This window comes from Pieris rapae, chromosome 20 (assembly GCF_905147795.1).
Source record: "Pieris rapae chromosome 20, ilPieRapa1.1, whole genome shotgun sequence".
Lineage (NCBI taxonomy): Eukaryota > Metazoa > Arthropoda > Insecta > Lepidoptera > Pieridae > Pieris > Pieris rapae.
In genome coordinates this window covers 6,224,741-6,250,508 of record NC_059528.1, presented here as the reverse complement: position 1 = coordinate 6,250,508, position 25,768 = coordinate 6,224,741, and the positions used below count along the sequence as shown (strand labels likewise).

General features: G+C 33.0%; 1 protein-coding gene across 1 annotated transcript in view; it reads right to left on the bottom strand.

The window, feature by feature from the left end:
• The window catches only part of LOC110995565 (glucose-6-phosphate 1-epimerase), a 28,481-nt gene that overhangs the window by 915 nt on the left and 1,798 nt on the right, over positions 1–25,768 (bottom strand). The window contains exons 3-7 of the mRNA XM_022262775.2: positions 4,395–4,453; positions 2,314–2,470; positions 1,633–1,813; positions 844–1,000; positions 322–473 (exon numbers count right to left, since the gene is read on the bottom strand). Of these exons, the coding sequence (XP_022118467.1) occupies positions 322–473; positions 844–1,000; positions 1,633–1,813; positions 2,314–2,470; positions 4,395–4,453 (706 nt within the window). The remainder of the gene's footprint in view (positions 1–321; positions 474–843; positions 1,001–1,632; positions 1,814–2,313; positions 2,471–4,394; positions 4,454–25,768) is intronic.

Below are 25,768 nucleotides of genomic sequence, written 5' to 3'. Positions count from 1 at the left end.
ACATTTCGTGAAAAGCTATTCTGGATTGTCACATTCATAAGTAGTAGAAAACATCTCCCCAATATAGAAGATATATAAAACACAATGATGTGTAGCATCTCTATCATCATATCACCTGATTTCTGTATCTGTGTCTTGCTAATATTTATCACACATCGATTTTCTTTGGGTCTCAGCCGAGTCCCTCATGATGGTTTTCTTACCGAACGAGTTTAAACAGCGCACATAAAAATTTAATTGGAGCATATCCGTCATTAGAATGGACCTTTTGGCTGAAAAGCACAAAATTCCTACTAGAAATAGGTGACCATTCCCAATTACCTGTAGTATCTGACTGGCCTCAAAAGCTGTACCAGGCAGAAGTACAATGGGCGCAGCGATACGACCCGCTTCCACACACACCATATTCGGGAACTCATCATCACCCAGGTCTGGGATTTCTTTTGCCAAGTCCGCCCATGGGTTCCAGATTACTGAAAGAAATATTGTGATTTGATAAGTGTAATTTTACCATTATCGGCCGACAGTTATTAACAGTTACATTTAAACATCATTGGGAGTCAATTCAGTCACACTTGAAAGTTTTTGAAGTTTTTTGCGGGTACAAAAGAGAAAAAAATATCAACAAATCAAAGATAAATCACTTCTAATCAAGATGTCTTAAAAGCACTGAATTTCGAATTATGTTCATAACCTAATTAAAGTAGTAGTAGTAGTGGAGGAAAAAAATCAATAAAATGTTTAGCAATAAATATTTTTGAAATAAACGTCTGCAATACAAATTTTAGTTTAGTCAAAACAGTGATTTCTTTAGATTCTTGTAGTGAGAGAGAAAAAACTTACCAGTATCAGGGAAGTTATACTTCTGTATCCTCATCTTCCTTCCACTAACAACATTTGTGATGATGTGCTCCTGCATCGTATTCTGATAGATGCGAGACGTGCATTCGTTTATCGTCACCACTTCACGCGTGTCTTGGTACATCACACCATCTCGACTCTATTAAAATTTTTCAATTTAAGCGATAATATCTACGTCCGATACTTATTATGTCAACTTAAGCTTTGATTTCTACATGTACATCGTAATCATGGTAACAGATAATAACAAAAAATTTCAAAATTAAAATAATATTGACCTCAAATTAGACCAAACGAACCAACTCTAATACAGAAATACTAAAATTTCCGCTTTAATGTCCCATACGGGAACAATATTTGTAATAGTTGGGATGGAGTTGTCAGTGATCTCGAAAAAATAGGGGCTCGACATTGGACGCGGGAAGCATTAAGAGACTGTAACCATTCATGATGATGATGATGATGAAATTTACTACCAGCGGTAAAATCATGGGCCTAGAACGTGCAAACTAGGACGTCCCGTCTGCACTTATTTTGATCCCCAATGTTTTACTTACAAGGAAATTGTATGGAAATTTGTATAAGTGTAACCTGTTGTGGATGCATCCAGTGTGTTTGTATTGTGTTTTATTTTTGACTTTGTTTTTATTAAGGATGTCTCTGTTTGGTTTCCCAATAAATAAATAAATAAATGCAATAATTACGCAATAAAATAAAAACAAATACTTAGCAGCAGGCAGTAATAGAAAATAGTAATAGAAAATAATATACCTTGTCTATAAACATGCATCCATGCAAGCCGGTGATCTGACAACGACGTACGTCCGGCACTTTGAAGTAGGTGTGGAGCAAGAGCTGACAGCTGAATGTCAGCTCCTTGCTCGGGTTGTACACGCCGATGTTGAAATGAAGCTCCTTTTCACGGAGTATCAACCGATACGTCAGTCTAAATCTGTCAATAGAAATCGTATATTCATTGTTCGTTTAATGCTTAAAATATATTATATAAAAGCCGGCAACGCATCTACTGACCGTCTGCCCATTTTGTTTGTTATAAACAAACTGAAAACTAACGTTTTCCGTCTTTTTTAATACAAATAACATAATCTTTAAACGCTTTTAAATTTTTAGTTATGTTCTGCGTGTTTGCAATAAGCACGTCGAATCAATGAATTGATTTTTAACCATTTAAGTGATTATTAATAATAAAAAATAATTGATTGAAATTATTGAATTGAAGCGCTTAGGCTTAAACCTACCAAAATTTAAATACAAAAACATAACTGCTGTTTTAATTTGACCTAGATAGAGAGATATAGATTGAAATAGATAATTAATATTATTACTTATAATTAAATAAATATCATACCTATCATCACGTTAGATGACAAAATAATAGCTCCTAATATAAATTTCTAAAGTTTTAATTTACTCTCACTGCAAATAACTTACTGAAAGTGCCACATGGACCTGGTGAAGTCATCATCCATGAGGCTGAAGACAGCTTCCACGTCTCCGCTGGGCAACCTCTCCGGCATTTTCTCCACATGCCAACGAGCGATCCGTGCGAATCCGTGCATCGGACCAAACGCCCAATCGCCAAATTGGGCTGAAAAAAAAGGATAATTAAATTTTGTTACATTAATCGTCTTTAACGTTATTTTTTTAGAGTTTATTGACAGTTCTTCTCTTCCGTTCTACGCCCTTGATTTGAGAACTGGTAGTAAATGTAAAATTAGATTCATTTAATATTTATATTTTTTTTGACATTCATAAGTATTATGTTACCTATATGAATAAATGATTTTTGATTTGATTTGTTATTTTATAACTCTTAACGGAACCAACACAGACTATACGCTAACAATACAAGAGAATACCTTTAATTTTATAATTATTTAATATTATTATACATATTGTATTGTGTTTGAAGTGTAAACAATTTTTTTGTACAAAAAATATTAAAATTAAAGGCTGTATTGAACGCAGACCAATTGCCGGCCTTATATGGTATCGACCTTCCAAAAGTACATCTTAAGACATATGATTATGTTTTGTCTTTTTTGTATCGAAAACCACAGACTACTACTACTATAGCATAATTTTAGCCACTTCTATAGTTCCACAAGGCAACCCGGCTCCAACAACTGGAAATAGAGTAGCACCCTGGTCATCATACTCTTCTACAATACTGTGCAGATATATTTATGCATATATTTTTTACAATTACATTTACATTTTGGAGCAGTGTTGGCCTAGTGGCGTGCGACTCTCATACCTGAGGTCGTAGGTTCGATCCCCGGCTGTGCACCAATGGAGTTTCTTTCAATGTGCGCATTTAACATTTGTTCGAACGGTGAAGGAAAACATCGTGAGGAAACCGACATGTCTGAGACCCAAAAATTCGACGACGTGTGTCAGGCACTGGAGGCTGATCACCTACTTGCCTATTAGATTTATTATTATAAATTATCATGAAACAGATTCAAGAATCTGAGGCCAAGACCTAAAGCGGTTGTAGCCACTGATTTTTTTTTTATTCTTTACAAAACAAATATATAATTATCCCGTCAACTTAATATAATTTTCATTCATAATTTCAATATTTTCGCTCAAATCTATATACGTAAATACTAACAATGCAAATGAACACAATAATTATACTATTAATTAATTAATATTGGAGTAGTAATAGGAAACTGTTAGTTATAATTAATATTGCTGCATTCTTAGACCAATGCCAAGGGCAATCTGATTCGTTTCGCGCTAACACATTACACGGTTATTATGTTGCGTTGGGTGATCTACCAAATTTGTTAGAACACGATTCAGTAATAAACAGGAAATCATTATGTTACCAGTACTGTGTGTTTTAACTTATTTTACTTCGTTATTAGCTGGTCAGAAGTCGTCATTTTGTCCTACTAAATGTACAAGTGTAAGCTTATACAAAGCGAAATTCGGGCCAAATTATGTGGTTTTGCGTTGTTTAAACTGAACTGATCTGTCTCTTATCATCACATCTTTAACACAGTGTGACAGAAAGAGATGAAAAGTACTGTAGCTAATATGAGACTGAATTAGTTTTAAGGATTATACTATGCCTATAGCTTATAATTTATTGTATCTAAACCACCGATACCTCTTAAGAGTCTTTTTAACTGAACTGATGAAGGGATATCTCTTTTCAATACAGCGTTGATGAACGAAACAGAATATAAAGACTCGTGGACTCTCAATAGGTTGATTTACAATAAAAAATATTCAATATTATATCTAAGTATATAAATATTAACAGAAAAATTATATAAAGTGGTCTTGGAAACTTTTAATTTGTTCTTTGTGTACCGTGTAAAACTAGGTGACCAAACCGAATTGAGAAACAGCGCTTGGTCTGTGTATATACGTCAAAATTGTATTAAATTTTGACATACAGGCATCATAGTTCGTCAAGGGTGACATTCAGTAGAATGCGAAAAATTTATAAAAAATTGGTTTATACCTACACAGAATTCAGTAAAGAAAATACTTACGGAATACAAACGGTACTCCCCCTCGTATCGGTCGTTTGCCATCGAAAATTGCTTGTTTGCTGAAAAAGAAAAAAAAAGAAAATTACTACTGTATAAACATCGAATCGATCGAATTTTCAAGAAAATTAGCTGAACGTTGCAACCGTAACCATTTTCGCGCAAATTATAAATGATTTTTCCCTTTTATAATGGGCTTTTATTATCAATTTTTTTCATTGAATTCTTTTTTTATATAACAGGGGGCAAACGGGCAGGAGTCTCACCTGATGGTAAGTAATACCGCCGCCCTACTGGATACTCTCGATGCTAGAGGGCTCGCGAGTGCGTTGCCGACCTTTTAAGAATTTGTACGCTCTGTTTTTGAAGGACCCTAAGTCGAATTGGTTTAGAAATACTTCGGTGGGCAGCTGGTTCCACAAAGTGGTGGTGGGCGGCAAAAACTGCCTTGAAAAACGCGCAGTTGTGGAATGGTCCGGCCATTCTTGAGTTTTAGCGATAGAGCAATTTATGTTTTTATATTTATCTATATATAGAAAAGAATTGCTGATTATCGTATCCATGACTAACAGAGACTCGCGTCTCAATGTAGCCATTAACAGTAAATGAGTATAAATTCTTATAAACGAATGAAAATACTATAATTCAGTGTTTCGTGCGACGTATCGATTATCGCATTTTCGATCGCCAATTTAAAATAATTTACGATACTTGTAAATGAGTTTTTTATACGTCGAACAAGTTAAAGGACGCCATCTTTTTAGTGTCATTTAAGCCACGCCCAATGGGCACGCAGACACAATTCTATGTTTACTTAATTGGCATTAATCCATCCTTAATTCTGGATAAAACTCAGCGGATTCCCGCTTTATGTGATAACAATTAAATCATAGTTGATTTTACGAGATACATGTTGCTGTGAATTTATTAAAATTTTTTACATCGCCAAAACTAGTTTAGATTACGACGCAAAATATCAGTAAAAAAATATTTACACAGTTAAAACTGAGAACCGAAGTTTATTTAACACTTTATATGTGGTTAGCAATTTCAAAAATACTATTATGATAGAATACGACATTATTTTAAACCTATGTACATTCGTATAAATGTCCATAAATATATATCGTATAATAAAGTCGGTGAAAATAAGAACAAACTTAGTAGTTTAGGAGTATTAGGGGTATTAGGGGTATTAGGGGTATAGGGTAGTAGGGTATAGGTATAGAGGTTTCACAATGTATGGATAAAGTACCAAATGGCTATGCAACACATAAATTATTTGGAAGATAAAAGTTCCGAATAAGAAACTTCGCGTTTCATGACGAATAGCGCTATCTGACAGTCGTGACACGCAAAAATACTGTTTATCCTACCAATAAATAATAAATAGCTTTTTTGGAACTTATCCGGACATTGTGAAACAGACCCTTATACTTCAAAAAATTACTACACAAATAAATAAAATAAGGACCCATGGCAACCCAAAAACGATTACCAAATTTGCTCTAGGGTAGCCCAATGGACTCACTCAAGGTAGCAACCTAATTTCATCAGAGGGAAACGTTGATCATGTCGTGTTCAACTCGAGACTAGAGACTCTTTTGACCATAAAATAAACAAGCTAACTTTCGTCTTTTGTTTTACATCGACCAAGACTCGAAAGTTTTAATACCAAGCATTGTTAAATATATTGTAGTAGTCCCAAAATCAAAGGCCCCATTAAAAATTCACAAGATCATCATAAGCTGGATACACTCTGTAACCAGAACATGGTAAACCATTGCTTTCCACCTCACGTTTGGAACAAGATCAATTTTAGCGGTTGCATTCCAATGCGGCGGGGAATAGTGCAAAAAGCACCCTTATATTATAAATGCATCAGTGGTCAGGTCGGAATCGCGACAAAAACTGTCTCGAGTTGGCCGCGTATAAATTATTTATGCCATTTTTAGCATTTCGGAGTTTGCGACTGGTCAGTGGACAACTGACGGGAGTGAGGCAGATGTCATCACACCCGCTACGCTCCTTTACTTACTTATCGCTCGTCTTTTGTTGGACATTTTAAATAGAATTATCAGGATCTCAGGTTTCAATTCAGCCACTATGACTATGCCAATCAGCCAAGATAAAGTTTAATTTCAGTATCTATATGACATTTACTTCTTACATCTTCCTTCTGCAAGTTCTCTATATATTGCCGAGTCCATCAATACGTAGTAAAAGAAAATCAAATACGTAGTAATTAAAAAATAATCGCTATTTAAAAATTTACAACTGTAGAAAATTAGTATTAAATTTTAAATTTTTAAGATTGGACTTAAATTTCGTAAATATCTCGTTTCTTTATTTAACTCAGAGTTCCCCAAACTTTTTTGTGTCGTAGACTGCCATGTTTTTCCGTGTTGGCTAGACCCCCTATTTACCTGATATTGATTTCCTGTAAATTTCTAACTGTAGTGAAGTAAATTATACATTTATTAATTAAATTTATGTTTTTTGTTTTTACAAGTTCAAAATGTATTGCGACCACAAAGCGAATACCAACATCCTACAACTTACACAATTATAAACATATACATATAATATTTTTTTTTACTTCATATGTACTTTTATAAATAATGTATATGTTTTGATATTATAAGGTTGTATGATGAAAGTAAATAGGTATCTATCTGGCTATCAGTGTTGAGATCCACTATCGTGGACCCCTATTTTCGATATAGACCACTTTGGGAATCACTGACTTAAGTGAAACGAAACTAAAAGAAAACCTCTGTAAGTGAGAAAAAATTTCAAGTGCATTAAAGAAATGGTTAATTATCACTTTTATATATATTTTATATAAAATACAAGTTCAGTTTATCGAACAGCAAATAAACACAGTTCATATAAGTTTAATTAGAACCGTTAACTGAAAATTATGATATCATGGAATCCTTTTAAAAAATTTACATTCAATGCCAATTATTATATCAGTTATTAAAGCCTTATCAACAATTAACGAATACCATTAAACATTGAAAAATATCCTGCATAAATAAAGAATGCAGGCTCGCAATGTTAATTCCCAACAGCCTCTTACATATCCCTCCAAACTTCCAACTTCGACAAAGGATTTCGGTTTCTATAACATAGCCTATAGAGTATAATTCCGCATTACAACCCGTATTTCATGCTGATTTTGAATTTGTAGGATCGTGCCCATTTGTTACAGAATAAAATTCATTATTGCCATGTCATACGAAACAATTTTTATTGACAGTCGTTGCAATTCTATTGAAGATACTATTGGGCAATAAAATCAACATTTTATTTACATTGTCGTAATCACTTATCGATATAATAAGTTCATTTGCAGAGATACTACATGCACTAAAGCTTTTACAAGCCGTAAGATCCCATAAATGAAGTTGTACTAATAAATGCTCGCGATCTGGACATTGCCAATACTTATTTACAAGCTAGCCCCACGAACTTCATTTATGCTTTTTTTACTTTATTAGTATGCTCTTTTTACTTAGCGTACCTCTTTAGTAGAAACATACCAATATATGAAAAAATACTGTTACCCCACAAAGACCATTTCGCTTTTCCGAATTAAAAACCGGTTTTAGGGGTCCTTCCTTACAGATTTATCTCCATAAAATAATAAAAACAAAATTGCTCGAATTCGATCGTCTTCTTCATATTTAACGATCAATTTTATCTATAGCAAGAAAATTTTTAAAAATAACGTTAAACAGTCGCATAAATAAAACACATAAGTTCTTTTTAATTACATAGTATAGTTTTTTTTATAATAGCCCTATTATAAAAAAAACACAAAAACAGACGACCTTGCGGGACGCCCAGAAAGGGCAGTCATCGCAGCCCATAGACACCAATTTTTGGTGGTTGCGATGCCGGCCTTTGAAGGAGGGGTACCCTCGAATTTTTAATAGTTATGGGATCCGCATCCGTATTGTAAGCGAAAATTTTTGTAAAGTATTCACGATACATACCAAATTTTCGAGTATTTTATACAAACTAAAAACATAATATTAAGAAACAGAATAATCGTTATAGTATACATGAAATATCCGACTCAACAATTGAGTAAATAGTAATTGTTAATGCAAAATGCTTATAATGTAGACAAGAATCAATATGCGCCCACGCATTGTATTAAACAATTTGCCATTACATTCGAATCGTTTGACAAATTTCTGATGGAATAATAATAAACTATACATTACAACACTCTAGCATTCATATACATATAGGCAAGGCATCGTTGAACTACGGCAAAGGAAAGAAAATAATTCTGATCATGATGGGGGATGAAGCGGGTCTATTGTGATGCCGTGGGCAGCAATGAAACTCGTAAATCTCAGCGCAATGATTATGTTTAGAGGTACATGACTAAATTACATCATGATAGCATGGGGCAAAAATAAGCAGTGTACGTCAAATATAAATATACATTAAATGCATTTAATTTTACATTAACTGCCAATTCTCAAATCAAGGGCGTAGAACGGAAGGGAAGAGTTCTTTATGGCATGCCAATGTTTATTGCCAGTTAAAATAAGTGTTTAGCGCTTAGGTATGGAGTTAAAGTTGCAGAGATGGCCTTTAGGGTCAACTGTTTTTCTAATTTTTTTTCAATCAGAAAAAAAAGCGCGATATTTGCCGAGACTCCCCTCTCTCCAACGTAAGATTATATGAGATTTGACTCGACCACCTCCCCCCTTAAACACCTCACGTATTTATGGATGCCCCCTTACGTTAAAATTACGTAAACAACGTATCGGTTCTTAAATTCATATTGTCAAATAAGTTAGGCTAAGATTTAAAGTTGATACACCTTATCAGTTGTATCAAGTTGTAACTATCAAAAAAAAATAACAGAAAACCACGCTTCATATCGTTGTGTTCGCTATCTCAAATAATGAGGACTATTAATAAAATACTGTAAAAATCTATTAACATTTAACTACCTGACAGTTGAACAATTAAACACCACTTTAGTATGCAACACGTTAATATCATTCAATTGCTTATAACCGCATAAATTTAAAAGGACAACGGGAGTTATCATTAAATTACTGGTTACTAAGACATTATTACTTCTATATAAGCATAGACTATGCAAGTATTTAGTTGATGGCAACACCGGTTTGACGAGACGATATGACATTTCAGGGACGAGAACATCTAACGAATTATTAAGGTAGCAAAGACGTTTGTATGAAAAACTTATGAGCTTATTTAAGCAAAAATACAAAATTCTGTTTTAATTTTTAAGTAGTTTCCTTTTTACCCATTAACTATACAGCGTACAAATTGGGCTAAACATTAATTAGGAATTTATTTTAACTTGACTACCAGTTAATTGGTACTTAACTTGGCGACTAAAAAGAGTAGCGGAGAGTTTATTGCCAGTTCTTCTTGCCCGCTCTACGCCCTTGACTTGCGACTTGGTAGTATGTAAATTTACAATTAATTTAATTTTTTTGACGTTTATAAGTGTACTTGTTTACCTATATGAATAAAGATATTTTTATTGATTGATTAATACTGTCATATTGGATTCTATGAAACCATATTAAAAGTAAAACAATAAATCTTCTTGCTAAAAGAGTATTAAGATACAACAGAACTTCTCATATAGACGTTTAATGTTGTAACTTATTGATAACAGAAATAAATAATGAGAATTATTTATCCATTTTTTTAACTGATATACGTCCTTAACCTTGTGTTAGGTTACCATCGTCCATGGACACACACAGACGGGTCGCAAGTGGGTTACCGGTTTATACAATTCAGATTATTCTAACGAACTTTTAATTACAGAATCAATTCTAGAAGTTTGTTCAATTACAATATAGCAACCATAGAAATGAGAAAACAACGGAAAATAACAATAAACACTTTGCCTTACAAATCATTTCAAACACTACGAAATTTTCCAATTTAAAGATAACAATTCAAAGTTGGAAGTGTATCAACAATCTAGTACAGTGCGATTCCACGAATTCGAAAGGGACTAGATAAACTTTTAATTGGAGATTCCGGGTGAAATTCCTTCATGAACGGCGGTCGGCGAGCACGATACATTCCCGCGTTGGAACCGAATGACTTTTTACCCGGGAACTCGTTATGTCTACCACGCATCTCAAAGCGCGCTAAGTTTCGGCGATTGATTAATTTCAATAATTAATTCTTAACAAATCAAGATCGGAGTTACTACGTACGTGAAGTGATGAAGGGATTCAGTTAAATATCTCTATCTGAATGCCAAACATGCTTATAGTTATAATACAATTTATATAAAGACGACAAAATAAAAATAGTTACTGAGACTCGTAAGCCGAAAGTTTTCTTTGGATTTCTTTATAATTACGATTCTTCAATGTCATATGAAGCATGGTTTAATGGTGGCACATTTCGACTATAGCACAAAATCTCTGTGATTTAACGTAGTGACGCCTTTGATTTGAAAAAACTTTTTTTTGTTTTTATAGAACAGGGGGCAAACGGGCAGGAGGCTCACCTGATGTTAATTGATACCGCCGCCCATGGACACTCTCAATGCCAGAGGGCTCGCGAGTGCGTTGCCGGCCTTTTAAGAATTGGTACGCTCTTTTTTTGAAGGACCCTAAGTCGAATTGGTATATAAAACTATATTAAGAATCACTTAATTCACATTCAATATACATTGTATATAAAGAAATGATAATTCAATTTGATTGACTTGAAATTAGTTTAGATTCATAGAATCATAGCAGGCTCATCCGAACGGGATATCGCACAAAAACTGCATCAATGTCGCTCTCATACTATTGTTGTAGACTTTCATGAACCAATCGAACGCGACTGGAGCTATTAAAATTTCTCAACATTGTTAAGCCGTCGTGAGATGCTGGAACACTACGATCCACTATACAATGATAAGCGAACCAGTAATTACTCTGTGGTAATGAATAGAACCTGTTATGTCCATGAATGGTGTTTCATTAAAGCTCAACTCATATCTATTCCAGTCAGGAGTCAGACGGGAAGTTATAAAATTAAAAAAGCCACAATAAAATTGTTATACCAATTACCAGTTTTACTCTACGTGAAAATATCTGCGCGTATTTAGTGGATATATAAGCTCCCATTATCATCACATTTAATTCCTCCTAATTAGTTGGAATCCTATTTAGGTAAATATTTTGTATAAAAACTAATCGTACATTTAAATGTAATTTGTTTTCAACTAATTTGAATTGCCATCAAATTAAATTAGCTGAAACTGTGAAAATAAAGAAATCAAACGTTTAGATTTAGTAAAAGATTTGAGTTGAATTTTCATTCATTAATTATTTCAAGTGAGCTGTAAATATTCCGCGTGAATATAATATATTCTATAAACAGCCACGCCCATCTGTAATCTAATTATTTTCACCTTAAAGAAACTTGAAGCTATAAGTTAATGACTTGTGGCGTGTTACTGACATATTATAATAAACTGGTTTGATAGAAAATAAAAATATGACGGCTAGTGCAGGCGACAAATTAAAGGTCACATAAGTGATGGGCTGCAATTAGACATCCCCCTCATTAATCGTTCCCTAACAACCTCTTCTAATATACCATTAGTACCTGGATGACCGCTTTGCTCGGTATTTTTCTAATTATGTTTTTTGGAAATTATATTTAAGTACGAATTACATACTAATAAAATGATGAAGTATGAATTATCGAATAACGATAATTATAATTAAGTTTTTATTTAACTAACATCTTTAAACGAGCAATTCTATGTTTAAGTTGATAAAACACGAATAAAATGACATTTTCTAGAAATGATTCTCTAGCTAGATCGATCGCCCCCGAAAGCCCCCGTATACTAAATTTCATGAAAACCGTTGGAGCCGATTCCGAGATTCCAATATAAATAAATATACAAGAATTGCTCGTTTAAAGATATAAGATAAGATAATTAGTTAACAGGAGAAAAACGCTTCAGCATTTAGTAACTATGAAAAGACTCTTTTGACAGAAATTAGGAACCCACTAACATATACTATTGGTGTGGTTTCCTTTAGAAAACACTAATTATACTATATCTATTAAGCTAATTATAGCCAGAGTGAAGTTAGTTCAAACATGTTGCCTGATATTAAATGATACTGCCTGCCGTATATGGACAATAGTAATACTAGAGGATCGCTAGTTCTATTTATTTATGTAATAATTAAGTACAGTACAGCTTAAACTTATACATATTATAAGACAATACAGACAACAATTATTAAGTACATTAATAGACAAAGATACATTAAAAAAAACTAAAGAAAACTGAAATTTAACATTTGAAACAACAAAAAATACTTAGAATTTAAAATTACTACTAAAACAAAATCAGAGTCTTCCCGCTTTTTCACATCTTTTTTTGAGGCGGAAAAGATCAATGTCCTCAGAATGGGTGTCATAGTTCGATAAAAACCGAAATATCTTTTTTAATTATGGTATTTAGTACTTGCCTATGCCACATAAGAATGTAGCGTAACATTTAGGTAAAAAAATTGAGTTCAGTTGTTACAGAAATTACCTGCTACAATCAATCTACAAGTTTGGTTTGAGGTAAGTCTATAGATACGGAAGCCATTATCATATTTATCACAAATTTAGCTAAATTGTTGCTGTTTATTTAGTTTACTGCATATTTTTAGTACTAATTTATCTTATATTTTACCTGGGAAGAGTCTGATGAAATGTTTTAAATTGTGACTAGTTTCTTTCGCATATTGTTGTACCAATTAAATTGTTCCGATCGTTTACAATTACAATTCTATAAATTCTATTGGTTTTGGTAAAAATATATAAATGTACCTATCTATGTCCTATAGAATATTGAAGTTCGAATTAAATATTCTTATATAAGTGCGTAGGCTTTGAGCAGTTAGATTTTGTAACACCCCAATCTACCATCTACTTTATGAGTCAAATTATTATAATTATGCACATAGTAATAAGTTAGTAAGACAAGGGCATGTTTTGTACTTGTTTTGAAGTAGTTAAAATATATTTTGTAATGCTTAGGAAATACAATAGGCTATGAGTTATTTAATTAAAAATAAACAATGTATGGGTTAAAATATTACTTTATTTACTTATTAATGAAATAATCAAATTATTTGAAAAGACGTAACAATTTTGTCTGGTTTTGTCAATACTTGTCGTGGTTTTGTCAAAGGAGCTGTTAAAGTATTACTTCAGCTTATTTACTACATTTATCCCCACCCCCTTCTTCTGGTCAGCAAAAGTAAGCAAAATTCAAAAATAACAGTGCAATAACTTTTTGTACGAATCTTCGAAAATGCATTTCGTTTTCAAACAAAGACAATGCATAACGTGTGTGCGTAATAATGTGTGTATAAAAGATAAAATAAAAACAAAAGATGAAACGAAGACTGAAATCTAAAACGAAACGTAAATAAGTACGTTAAAAAACAGTTTTATTTATATACAGTATAAAATGTTCACATAGCCAACCATTGCTAAATAATAGCACTTCCTTAACAAACCGTGGCCAGAGACAAACGCCACGAAATGTTTCTAGAAGTGGGGTCACAGCCAGATGGTACAGACAGCAGATTAATGTCCGCCCAACCCTACTATTACTAGATAAACGGATTACCAGCTACCGAATCTCGAGACGCTAACAATGTGGTTGTTATCAATAATTAGATATATACATTTTTCATTGGTTATTAATTGTGCACACTAGGTTATGATAAAAATAAATAAAATTTGTTCTAATTTAGTATTGAAATGATATGATTCAGTAGTTAAGTTAATTTCAACATGCAACAGAATTTAGTTCTACAATTTAAAAAAAAATCAGTGGCGCTACAACCTCTTTAGATCTTGGCCTCAGATTTCTGAATCCGTTTCAGGATCATTTTTAAATCTAATAGGCAAGTAGGTGATCAGCCTCCAGTGCCTGACACACGTCGTCGACTTTTTTGGTATAAGATATGTCGGTTTCTTCACGATGTTTTCCTTCACCGTTCGAGCAAATGTTAAATGCCCACATAGAAAGAAAGTCCATTGGTGCACAGCCGGGGATCGAACTTACGACCTCAGGGATGAGAGTCGCACGCTGATGCCTAATACTGCTCAACAGTTCTAAAATTAATCACTAAATAAATACAATTAAGAGACCTCGTACCAACATATCGCTTCATATGAAAAATGTATTGAATATGACTGTTTAATCTAACTTCATGCTTTCTTCTTTGTCCTTCCTTTTATACAATTTCGTGACGATAATATTGAAAACTTTGCTATTTTAAGTGTCTGAAATACAACAGTGACAAAAAACTTTGACTTGCATTAAAATTTATTTTACTAAGTCATTAAAATTATAATACATCTTTGCGTACAAGTAGTAAAATTTAGTTCGTGATTTCAAATAGAATTTCTTTCATACTAATTATGATTGTTAATGAGTATTAATTAGTAATTTAATAATCTTCATAAGTTCAAAACCCTCCACCAATGTTTTTCTTTATTGAACGGTGAAGAGGAAACTCATAAGAAAACCGTCATCTCTTAGGACCTAAGTGTAACATTCCGAGTCGTGACTTAGCTAAGTATTACTTCCGCATGTCACGTATCGAATTTACGTAACGTAACATACAAGAGTTATAGTTCGCGCTAAATTAAATTAACTTCAAGAAAATAGCGCGCAAATTCTCAAAAGGCCGGCAACGCACTCACGAGCCCTCAAGCATCGAGAGCGTCCATGGGCGGTGGTATCACTTAACATCTGGTGAGCCTCCTGCCCGTTTGCCCCCTGTTTTATAAAAAAAAAATGTCGGCTTTAAATCCTTACCATATAAACTCAAAGCCGACATGTGTTGCCACAAGAGGTTGATTACTGGTCTTAAAAGAGCAGCAGATGTGGAAATCTGAGAACTACAAATGGTTATAGCGCCACTGGATTACTGTGGTAAGATTTGGCAATCAATAAAACTAACATTGAATGAATTTATTAGATACCAGTCCTTATTATTGTACGTGTGTACGTGTATTTGACCACTAATAGTAAAATTTGTACTTATTTATTTAGTACTCCTACAGCTAACATAAATTATATATAATTAAAAACAAATACACTGAAAATATAGCCAAAGATGGAATACATTTTATAACAAAAATATTTATAAAAGGGAACAACAAACAAAAAGTATTTAATACATTTAACTAATTGTGATTTAATTTATTTAACTAAGCCTAAATTGGTTGTGTTGTGTGTACTTGTAGTCTACGACTGGTTTTTGAATAAATAAACCAGGATTTAAAGAAAATACATACGCTATTTAATTATTTTACTGAGGTAATCTCCTAGATAACGTTTAAACAAATTACTTAATTATTCAGGACTGCAATCCATTACTAGAAGCGACTGAACCGTATCGGATTAAGTCAATTTATTAGCTAGAGCTACCGAATAATCGAAGCGAAGTGTCTCGCCTTACCATTATCGGCATTGTTTCAATACGTCATCCAAAATCAGCTGAGTATAACCATTCAATAGATCATACAGCACCAAATAAGGCGGCACTAGACAAGACAAATCTTGCTGATGTCATTCGTACCACTACAGCCAAATCGCGTGTCAAAGCAACAGCCATTACTACGGGATATTAAATCTTAGAACGTAATAAGAAAAGATGATATTCGTGTGACGACGATATTGCTAGATAATTACACGCCCAAACAAAATGAACTATCACGAACCAACGAAAATTATATTCACGCAATAGGCGTAGGTTGCATGAAAATTGTACACGATAAAGCACTTATTATAAATCTAAAGACAATGTACACCACGTAAGATTCAATTCAAACCTAAAAATTCTCTCCGTACGTATAGGATTGGATAAAACCACACGAATGCCACGAGTGAACATTCTCGGCAATAATATCTAAGTTATCCGTGGAATCAATTTCATTAAGCACATGGAAAAACTATATATACATTAATATGATTACTGCTTTTTGTTCGTTATGGACAAACTCAACGGTATAATGAGCAGGCTGATAATTATAGAAAAATTTACAGTCTCATCAGATAGTTAAATTTATGCTAAAATGTCGAAACAGGGAAATTGTGAGGAGATTGAAGTAGGAAGTTTAAGTGTTCAATTGTGTAGCTATTTGTCCACCTAAAGACTAATTTTAAACACAGCACTACAAGTGGAGCAGGGAAAATATCATTCCAACATAATGCACGTCAATTATCAATTAATCATCTTAAACGGGTTTTACTTGTATTATCTATAAGTGTATAGGAACATTTGAAAAAAAAATTAACGAATATTTAAGTGCTTTGTTATTATGAAACTGTTTGAACCAAAAGGTCACGATCATGTCGATATTAGATACTTCACAGCCAAAGTGAAGGCTTATAAATTATACACATTGACGTAATTATTACATGCCAATATTTATAAATAGACATGAGTATCAATAACATAAGCACTGAAGTTATCGAGTAATTTTTTCAAATTATGTTAGTTTAAAACAAGGTTAACACTTAATTTACGGATTATAATAATAATAAGTCTTTATTCATTTTAAGTACATTTTCTTTTCAAAGTGTTAGATTTGGAAACCCTTTTAAGTAAAAAAAAATGTGTCAGGGTTCCCAGCTCTTCCATAAACAAACTTAATTACTTAAAATAATGACATTATTATTTTGATTAGAGATTTTTAAATGACTTTTTACACCAAGATTTTTTAAAAGTTTTTTAGTACCACATGAAGAAGAGGTGTATATAAATTTGAATATATACCACAAATCTATTGTGCATTATTGTAGCCTCCAAACCCAGTTAGGAATCAAAACTAAATTGACAAAAGAATGCGTTCAAAGTAGTAGTTCAAATTTTAATGATTGATTACTTTAATAATTCACCTAAGTTTACAACAAACACGATACCTTCTTGAGTTTGTAAATTTAAAATAAACACGAATGAATATATTCAAGAAAATGTGTTCATTAATAAATATAAACGTAAAGTTTCCAAAAAGTAAGACTTGGTACGTAATTTGTTCCGAAACACATTATAACATCGGCAGTGTTTCACCGCGTCTCATATAACCGATAAATCGGCCGGTCAGACGCTTCTAATATTTCATCACAGCTGTGAGCTGTCCTAACGTGGAACAATCGATGTCTTGGATGTCGTCGAAAAAACGAACATGTGTCGGACAGTAATGGCAGCAGCACGTGCAACTCGACGCCTAATGATATCTCATACAAAGAAAAAGTTACTTTCGAAACGCGAAGTTAGCGATATTACGCTTAACACAGAAGTTGGAAACATAATTACGAATTCACTTTTGAATTTAGAACGCCAGATATTATTTCCTCGTGACGTAAATCAGACAAAGCTCAAGATCAAGTGAGTGGAAGCAGATAGGATGGCTATTCACTGAAATCAATGGTGTGTGACGTGAGGTCGACTGGGTAACGCTGACATTCCAAGTCTCTTGAACTAGGAGATGACTATTTATTCGGCTCTTTCTTAACAACTCTTATATGAGATGTATTTTACAAGACAGTTTGGGGATATTCACGATTGGTATTAGGTATACGATTTATATGTCACAAACATGTAACATACTGCCTTAGATCGAGATTTGTATTCTTTGTTTTTTTTATGTCTATGGGCCTAATCAATCTTCTAGAGCCAATAAGTTATTAATGATTTTTATTTTCTTTAAATCATTAACTTCAAGTATGTAACAAACGGGAGTGCGCTAGCGCATTCAAGCAATTAGGTTTACGAATATATGCTTTTAATAACTTTGCCTTATGTTGAGATTTATAATCGGTGCTTTTCTTAATGTCTATGGACCTAACGATCTTCCAAAGCCATGAATTGAATTTTTAATAAGACCTAATGGCTGATCATAGTTTGCAAGGAACCATTACTCTATAAGGGCAGACGACTGTATCAAGGAATTTACTATTAAAGGCGCACTTGATTTAATACACCATAACGAGGATTCAATCTCATTACTTGCAATAAAAAATCACTATCTCTTCGTCTAAAGGATTTTGTTGCTCGTATTACAGTGTTGCTACCGGTTACCTTCAATCAGCGTAGAAAATTATTATTTTCATCAGCGGATAGATTCCATAAAAGCTGTTTGCTGGTAATTTATATTTGACATAATGAGATTTTAATACGTTGTTTTTTTAAAGGGCTAAGCTATGCGGTTTGAGCACTTTAATTTATTCTAGCTAGAAAACGTATATGTAAGGAATGATTTTTTAATTCACAGATTATAACCAAGGTTTAGGTTTGAAGTACATTACTGTCCGTTAATCGTTATTTAAAAACGAAGTTTACTAGAGAAGTTAACTTCGTACCGCATAACAGTTAATGAATATCGTTTTTCGTGAATTTAATTTATGATTTAATAAAAGTAATATAATACAAAATAAATATTATCTTTACTATTATTTTTTAATTATTTAATAAGCTGAATATATTGGTCCCTGTTTTACACAAAATGTCTGAACACACGCATAAACTGTTGACAACAAATATATGTCAATCCATTTTCATCACTGATATTATTCAACATTTGCAAAATCTAAATACGCGTTGATCCGATTATTATTATTTAAATAAGTTCTTTAATTTGAGATCAACACCAAACAGAAGCCATGAACATAAGAGAATATAAGTTTTCGAACAAACCTGACTAATAAGACTCTCACCAGATCTAACCAGAAGCTTATAATTTCACTGCCCCATACTTAAATTAATCAGGTAATTTGTAGCAATCAATTTGTAGTAGTATCCATCTTTAAGGTTATTAAACTACCGCTGTAAGCCTAATACACTTAACGATATAAAGCTTTCTTACAAGAAATGGCGAGTTACATATTTAATTAAAGATCCCCAATAGGGTGAGTTAATGAATTAAATTATCAATTTAAATCTAATGGTGCGATAAACCCGTTTCAAAGGCTGCTGATCCGTGAACATATAATGATGAGTCGGCGACGCGAAGTGCTGAGCCATAGACACTAAGGAATATGTCTTTACCTAGAATCTCAGTCTATACACTTAGACATTAAGGGTCTGTTTCACAATGTCCGCATAAGTTCCAAATAAGCTATTTATTACTTATTGGTAGGATAAACACTATTTTTGCGTTTCACAACTGTCAGATAGCGCTATTCGTCATGAAACGCGAAGTATCTTATTTGGAACTTTTATCTTTCGAATAATTTATGTGTTGCATAGCTATTTGGTACTTTATCCATACATTGTGAAACAGGCCGTGAATTAACGCGTGCAATCTGTATAATAGAAAAGATTATATATTTAATAAGAAAATATACTATTAATTTATCTTATTATTATATATATTTACTCACAGCGCTATATTAATTTTGTCACTATAACATTTCTGTCACGAAATAAAGTTTTTATTATTGTCATTTTATCTAAAAAAACTAAACACACCTTTAAGCAGTTGGACCAGCTCTTCGGACCATCAAAATCAATCTTTCATTAAAGCTAGAATAAAATGGAAAATTATTTTCAATATTAAGATGATAGTGTTTTATATGTAATTAGACGGATTTACTTATCAATGGTCACAATGTCTTGGTATAAAATGATCCGGGCATTAGAGGGGTGGGGCCATTTGTCATCGGTGAGGGGAGATATCCCGCCTGGAGGCTGCAGACGTGACCGCAAAAACATGCGGTTAGCTGCCGTTTGGCCGTTAGGAGCATCTCTGCTTCCATTTATTAATGTTTGTTATTTTCGACCCATTGTCAGCTTCGAGTACAAGGTTTCAAATATAAATTTTGATGTCAAAATTCCTAATACAATACCTATTCTTTACATAACACAGGCTAACGGACCTTTTCAATGTCCGTTGAGTGAACTGGCAAAAGTTTTATTATTTTATAGTGCCTATAGCAGTTAGTAAAATAGTTAATTTCTTGTATTTTTTATTAAGTAATTTCATGTATGTATTTTTTTTTGTTTCGTCGGTAAATTTTATTCACTTTGTTTACTCTTGTCAATTTAGGGTCACCTGTTAGGCAGAAGTGTTTTCTATAAATAAATAAAAATTAAAAAAAACTAACCTATCTAATATATTGGATATTGTAGACCAATTAACACATCAAAAGCCATATAAATAGAAATTTAATCTATACTATTGATTTTTCTCGTGTTTGAAATATTTTGTATTTTATATTTGGCAATATTTTACGATAATTAATGTTTACAATTAGCTGGAATACTAAATAAATAATAAAGAATGTATATTAAATATTTAGAGTCATGTATACAGAGCTCGCATCCTTTATCAGAAAACAAATACAAAAATTCACTCAAATAACTACAAGGCAACGCAACAGCTACCTAAAAATCATCGTGTCTATATCGAATCACGTCATTAAAACTTTGAAAAGATTTCACGCCCCCAAACCCTCTTATGAAAGGGTCAAGCGATCACGTCGGCTCCGTTACTCCCACAAAAACCTACGAACTACGTTTAATATTAGAACAGGCGGCCAAGTTTTTGCTACTGACAAGGGTTCGCGCAAATTTTCTAACCCTTTCAATATTTTCTATGATAATTTAGGGCCGCCTTTAAACTAAAATATGAGGGCTAACATTTCTCTTTTTATGTACATATAAGTTCTATTACAATTAATACAACCATACACCTTGATCTTCTCAGACCAAGGTTCGTTCTTGCACATCTCCTATAGTAAATCTTATTTATTGTTGTAAATGTTATATGGGAGAAAATAAATTATTATTATTAAAATGTACATTATGCATCAGATAGCTTTTTCAATGGAAAACATTAATCAACCTTTTTCACACTTAGATGTCCATTTGGTCCGATGTGCTTACTTGATACTTTTTAAATAAATAAATATTACTAAAATATACTTTGCTTAACGTTCTTAGGTTAGTTTTAATAAATGTCAAAGATAAATTTAATAAGCAAATCATATATAAGCAGAAAATATTACGATTTCGAAAAAGTAGAATTATAAATCCTTTCTCTGTGGTTATTGGCCACAGCGCAATCTTCCAGAATTGTTCAATTTCCGGTTCCAAAATTAAATTATTGAGATGCTCTCTCGTTTCATTGTAATGACACTATAATTCCCATTTCATATTAAGGACATTCTAAGTAGCTATAAGAAAAACTTATTACACAACACTACGGAGTAAAATAGAAAGATTTCTAAGAAATTACCAACTGGACGTTGTTATAGGTATAGTCAAAGAACTGTTAGGGGTGTCAACACGGCATTCAAAGTTTTTCTTACTTTACTAATACAGCCAAAATCGTTTACGACGACATTAGACTTCAGAACAACATACCGATTATATTGAACAAAATTAAAGTTTCCGGCTCAATTCTTTTGTATTTGGTACTCAACAACGACGTCATCGGCTGTTACGACTATCGGTTTTAACGACCAAATGATAGTAGTCCCTTCGATGTCGTTATAACAGATTTTGTCTGTAGTATAAAAAAATTCATTTCATTTGTATGTTTAAAATTGAAACAATTTAAAATATCCACTATGAGCAATACATAAGGTAATTCATATTTGTGATATCCCCCTTTTATGCTTACTGAGTAAGTAATGTAAAGTAAAAGCTAGTCCAAAATAATCGAGAATACATTGTTATACAATAAGGCATTACGATTTCCTAGTTTCTTATTAAAGGTGTTTCATAATACCCCTATATATAATCATCATAAACATTCCTTTAATTTTGATTAAACTGCCTGGAATCAAAGACATCCCCCCTTGATTTTCTTATTTGGTGATATCGTCAACAGTAATTATTTACTTTTTTACACTTATTACCCACACATTGTCTATGCTTGAAAACAAAATGCATTTTCGAGAATTTCGACAAATAATTAATACATTAATGCAAAAATTATTTTTGTGAGCGTAGCTTTCTTTTGCTGATAAGAGAAGGGGGGAATAGTATTGCAGTTAATCAGCTTACGTATTACCCCCTATCTATCTACAAATATATAGCGCATCCCAAATTCCAACGTTTTGGTAATTGCTCCGTTAAAACGCCTAAACCATAGTCTAGCTCAATAATAGACAAAAAAACCTCATTCCCGCAGCAGCCCTATTCGTTCATAGAATCATTAGCGTCAGTCGGGTCGTTTGTTAGAACCATCCGCGGGCCGAGACGCGTTTTTGTCCCCGAGCCAAATTGCATCCCAACAATACGTGCGCCACTAAATTGATTTTCAACTAATTGCGCTCGACACTGGATTTAATTACTAAAAGTAGAGATTTATTGTCTAATAGAGATTTGCAACATATTCAAACTGCATGGTATGAATACTCCAATACAACGATATCAAGCAGTGGATTAACAAATTTTCAAGGTTGTGACGGTTTTGCCGCTCTTGCCTACAATTGTCACGTCCTAGAATACTTTTCAATCTGACTTTGCAACGACTTTGAAAGCGCATATAAATAATAATCGGGTTTTATTCCAGTTCCGGACTTTATCGGACAGAAACCGATGGAAGCAGATAGTCCGATGATTTGTTGCTGACCACAACGCCCATACATGAGCTGCCGATTAAAGAGAGAGAATTCCAGTTCCCAGACTCCTACCAGTCGTAGGCCATGTATGTGTTAATAGGGTGAGAAATAAATTTTCTGAAATTTCGCATTTCCCACTCACTGAGGACACCGACTTCGAATACTAGACCGAGCTAGCTGTCTAATTCTAGAAAATTGAAGATTGCTACAACGAATGTACAATGACAGGTGGGGGGGAAAACATCAGAAAACCAGTCAAAAAGATTAAGTGATGCCCGCAAGGAGGTTTTTATTTTTACAGTTTTTAATCATAAAATAGTTTATACACAGATTTACTTTGATGATATAACTTAGAATCTGGAGGCGATGGAGGAGGGTGCCGTGATTCATGTCGTCATTGTGATCTCATTAATAATATAATTCTTCAGACTTCAAGATTTAAATGCATTATACACGTTTTAAATCGTTTCTTTTGAGAGGTGTAATTTTTAGTCTTGAGACATAAAAGCCCGACAAATTCGAGCTTTTATTAAATTTATTATATAATTTTATTTATTATTATTATATTATTTATTTCTGGTAACAGTAGAGTTCAAAGCATGAACGTATACGAAGACGGTGATAGCCAGGTAGTAATATTCTCTTAGTAGCATAGAAACTTGTGAGTCGTGTCTAGGAACGAATCTTACAAGATGTTAAAAGCCAAAAACTATTTATGAGTTTAGTGAATAAAGCTTTCTTCTATGTGTAAATGTTGGTAAAAGGAAAACATGGCTTCGCAACCTTAGGGACGGGAATTGCAGTAGAATTGCTGCATCTGGCACAGAACAAGCCACGCTTCACAAGACTGACGGCCTCCAGTCCAAACATCAAAAGAAAAACCCCAAATTGGGCTTTTTTTATAGAACAGGGGGCAAACGGGCAGGAGGCTCACCTGATGTTAAGTGATACGCCCATGGACACTCTCAATGCCAGAGAGCTCGCGAGTGCGTTGCCGGCCTTTTAAGAATTGGTACGCTCTTTATTATTATTATCTTCGGACATTTACTCATCTATTTCATTTACCTTCTAGCTTTAACCACCGTGTTTTTATAAGAACACTAGGTATTGCAAATAGGTTTTATTTGTTACATAATTGATTGATATGCAGGTAAGAGTTCTTGCCTACGTGCATTAAGCTTATTTTTATTTCACAACTTATTCAAAAACGCTACTTGAATGTACACTAATGCAATATTAATCACTTGATACCTTACGTAAGCATGAAAATTACTATACGTCACCATATAATAGTATCATTATCTATAGCACGATATCGAAAAACGATATAAAAATATGTATGTTTCAAACAACTCGATCTCTCAGGTTTTCTATAGACACGTCCGCATTTTATAATATTCACAACGAGAAGGCCGTTAATCTAACATAGGAAATCGTAAGATCTATGAACCGAGCTGTGAGATAATGGAGCATTAATTACAAGTTGCTAGGGAGGCCCAAATCCCCACTAATCGACATCGCCACACACGGATACATTCATGGTCGCTATTTTTTAATATAATATACAAGTTCTTGTTTGTAACGATTTGAGTTATAATCTAACACTTTACCGTGGATAGTAAAAACGTTTTAGAAAGTATCCAAAATTTTATTCCAAAAGGATAAATTGAACAACAAAGCGATATTGCGTCAGCGAAACGCCCAGTTTCTTTATCCATAAATTCAGCAGTAATTCCTACCAGTATTTTCTACAGAATGCGTATTTTATTATATGATATACAATGATGTGTAGTCCTAAATGTTCCTTAACCCTGAGTTACAAGGCTACTCTGTGGAAAAATCGTGGTCACTCGAGCTGAAATCTGTGATTACTTTTTTTAATGGAACAGGGGGCAAATGTGCAAGAGTCTGTTGTTATACCGCCCATAGACATTAACACAGCCAGAAGGTTCGGAAGTGCGTTGCCATAGAACTAAATTAAATCTTCAAACAATATTTTTTCCATTACGTTCACAGATTTTGAATTGAAAAATATTGATGTAAAAACTTGTGATCTTTGTTACCTATTTACGCCTCAAAAACATTACGATATTGGGTTAGTTACATCGAGTCATATACTTATTCAACGGTACCACTTAACGATTCAAATTTTGCGTCACAAAATTTTGATATTAAATTGTTATTAATCGTATCTAGACGCAACTGTATAACATCATTTGCGTAAGCATGTTTCTTTTATATTTAAATTTAAATTCATTTACGTCATTGGCAACACTGAAGTTAAGATTTAATGTAATTTTCGTAATCATCCGCGGGTAATTAAATTTATGATAGCATAATAATTATTTAAACATTCAGGCCGTTTCAAACTTCAAAACCCGTATTTAAAATGCAATTAATTTATTTTAAGTTAAAGAAATTAACGATATTACATTTATTGCCATAATTACATACATGTACTTAATTTTTTTATTTCTTTTAAACCAACAGTGCCAACTGAAAAGCGTGCGTTGGTTTTTATTACTTTTTAAAACAAAATACTAATATTTATGAAAAGTATTTTCAGGTTTCGTAACTTTATAGATATCAGAATCTATGAAGAAAGCGGCGAAACACACAGCGATAATGTGTAATACAAAATGGTAGCCTTTAACATTTAGTAATCCTGTTACTTTGTACCAAATGAATTTACATCTAGTAAGAAATTATCATGAGCACTTTTTAATCGAGGGAAAGATGC